Source organism: Parasteatoda tepidariorum, unplaced genomic scaffold (genome assembly GCF_043381705.1).
Source record: "Parasteatoda tepidariorum isolate YZ-2023 unplaced genomic scaffold, CAS_Ptep_4.0 HiC_scaffold_8584, whole genome shotgun sequence".
Taxonomy (NCBI): Eukaryota; Metazoa; Arthropoda; class Arachnida; order Araneae; family Theridiidae; genus Parasteatoda; species Parasteatoda tepidariorum.
In genome coordinates this window covers 1-2,968 of record NW_027261936.1, presented here as the reverse complement: position 1 = coordinate 2,968, position 2,968 = coordinate 1, and the positions used below count along the sequence as shown (strand labels likewise).

At 31.6% G+C, this 2,968-nt stretch overlaps 1 protein-coding gene across 1 annotated transcript; it reads right to left on the bottom strand.

Annotated features, from left to right (window-relative positions):
• Positions 1-1,845: 1,845 nt before the first annotated feature.
• On the bottom strand, positions 1,846-2,910 carry LOC122273793 (zinc finger protein 570-like; the record flags this gene model as incomplete). Its single annotated transcript, XM_071177001.1, has 1 exon — positions 1,846-2,910. A coding segment is annotated over one exon (923 nt), but the record flags the coding sequence as incomplete, so codon positions are not given.
• Between the last annotated feature and the right edge of the window lie 58 nt (positions 2,911-2,968).

Below are 2,968 nucleotides of genomic sequence, written 5' to 3'. Positions count from 1 at the left end.
GTTACATGATCTTATGAAAACACAAAAAAAATGAAAAAAAATTGTAATAAAATAGTGAAAACAATTCTATCCCTTGCTTATAAACGCTACGCAAAAGCAATTTGGTGACAGAGCAGGTTTGACTTAAAAGTTTCCGCCAAGAATGCCAAGCGGTGCCGAAACCGTGAGCATTTCCGTAAGTGCGTGCGGGGTCCTTCTTTAGGACTGGTTTTGGTGGGAGAAAAAGAGATTTCTTTCTTCGGTCTATTGTATTAGCCCTAGAGTGAAGAGAAATGAGCATTCGCACATGAAACATCGTTTAGAGCGTTCGATTCCTTTTTTTAATCTTTTCTCGTTTTCAAAAGCTTCTGTTTTAGAAAAAAAATCAACAAATTTATTTGTGTTGTAAATTTTTTATTTTATTTTTCCTCTTTTAACTTTTTTGAATTTTGAGAAATGCCTTTTAAATTTAAAAAAAGGTGAAGCTTTAAAATCACAAGTGCGTAAAATTCTGCACAATGTGTTAAACATGTTTTGCTGATGAAGCTAAGGAAAAAGCCCTTAAATTACTTCTCCATCAACCAGCTCAAAGAGCATGACAAATGGCTGCTATCGTATTAATAATTACGTGCGAAACCTAAATTTTACACAGTTAATCAACATCCTAACAAACAAAAACGGACACAAAAATACGATAAATTATTAGTCATAATTAAGAAATTCATTAATTATTAAATTTAATAACTTGATTAAATTGTCCCTTTTTATGTTTCAGCTCTCTTTTGATTTTCATCGATACTATTTGTCCAAATACAATGACAAATTGAAATTGTTATTTCTATGAATAATGATTGATAAATAGAATATGTATGGAAATTGTATAAAATTGTTTAAAGCAGATCAATGTTTTATTAATAAATAACTCACCTATAAATTTATCACACATAGTAAATTAGTTATTAAGAAAAAAATAAATGTGCTAATAAAAACTGTTTTTAATAAATAGTGAGAAAAACTATACAGGTTACAATAAATACGAATAAGAAAACGTAATTTAAGCAAAAAAAAACTTAGATAATTTCAGATGGTTTGATAGGTGCTGATAAAAATCATCGTTGATAGTTTTAGATTTCATCCTAGTTGCGGTTACTTGCTTTTCAGTTTCAAAAAAAAGAAAATAAATAAATAATAAAAACAAAGATATTTATGTGGCTGAGTCAGCCAATCTGGTATACTTCCCATACAAACAATCATCGAAGCTACCCTCCCTAAAATGCCCTCTTCTTCTTTCTATAGCACCAGACTGCCCCAGACTTTGTGGCGGTCAGAGTACCTATCGTAGACAAACAGTAGTCAGATGATATTTCTGAGAAAAACTCCTATTCCATTTTGCTACAACAAAAAAAGTTTCTCACCAGTGAAAACACAAACAGTAAAGACAGCTTTGGAAAAATTAAAAACTTTTTTTTAAAAAATATATTAAAAGAATGAGGTTTGTCACCAGTATATGAATAAAACTACAATAAATTAGATGGACCTTAAGTGAAAAAAAAAAAGAAGAAAACTTTTAAAACAAAACAAGAATATGGCTTTTAAATAGCGTGAACATGACTGTTAATAGTTCAATAATTCTTTCTTGAAAAATTTTAATTACATATACTACATAAGTAAAGTTTCTCACTACTATGAAGATGACTATGTTGAGTCAAACCACCTCTTAATGAAAAACTTGTTACATATACAACAAGAATTAGGCTTTCCACCAGCATGAACACGACAGTGTCTGATCAGACTACCTTTAAGTGAAAAAATGTTATTACACACACATATATAATAAGGCTTCTCACCAGTGTGAACCCAACAGTGTTTTCTCTGATAACTTTTTAGTAAAACAACTTTCATTACATTAACTACAAGAACAAGGTTTCTCCCCAGAATGAACACGACAGTGTTTACTCAGAGTCACTCTATGTGAAAAACTCTTATTACATATTTTACAAGAATAAGGTTAGGGGTCTGAATGAACACGACCATGTGTAGTGAGATGACTTTTTCGTGAAAATTTTTTATTACAAATACTACAAGAATAAGGTTTCTCACCAGTATGAATACGACTGTGTTTTGTCAGATTACCTTTCAGTGAAAAACCTTTCTTACATATACTACAAGAATAAGGCTTCTCACCAGTATGAACACGACTGTGCACTTTCAGACTACCTTTTAGTGAAAAACCTTTAGTACATATACTACAAGAATAACGCTTCTCTCTAGCATGAGCATGACAGTGTCCATTTAGATGCCATCTTTCTGAAAAACTCTTATTACATATACTACAAGAATAAGGCTTCTCACCAGTATGAACACGACTATGTGCAGCGAGACCACCTTTTTGTGAAAAACGCTTTATACATATACTACAAGAATATGGCTTCTCACCAGTATGAACACGACTGTGTCTAGTGAGATGACATTTTAGTGAAAAACTCTTATTGCATATACTACAAGAATAAGGCTTCTCACCAGTATGAACACGACTATGTGCAGCGAGACCACCTTTTTGTGAAAAACGCTTTATACATATACTACAAGAATAAGGCTTCTCACCAGTATGAACACGACCGTGTGGAGTGAGATGACTTTTTAGTGAAAAACTTTTATTACATATACTACAAAAATAAGGTTTCTCCCCAGTATGAACACGACAGTGTTTATTCAGAGTCACTCTTTCTGAAAAACTCTTATTACATTTACTACAAGAATAAGGCTTCTCACCGGTATGAACAAGACTGTGTCTTTTCAGACCACCTCTTAATGAAAAACTTTTATTACATATACTACAAGTATAAGGCTTCTCACCAGTATGAACAAGACTGTGGTCTTTCAGATTACCTTTTAGTGAAAAATTCTTATAACATATACTACAAGAATACCCTTATGAAAAAATCGAGGTATAAATGAGGAATAAACGAGGTATATTTTAAAGGTATAA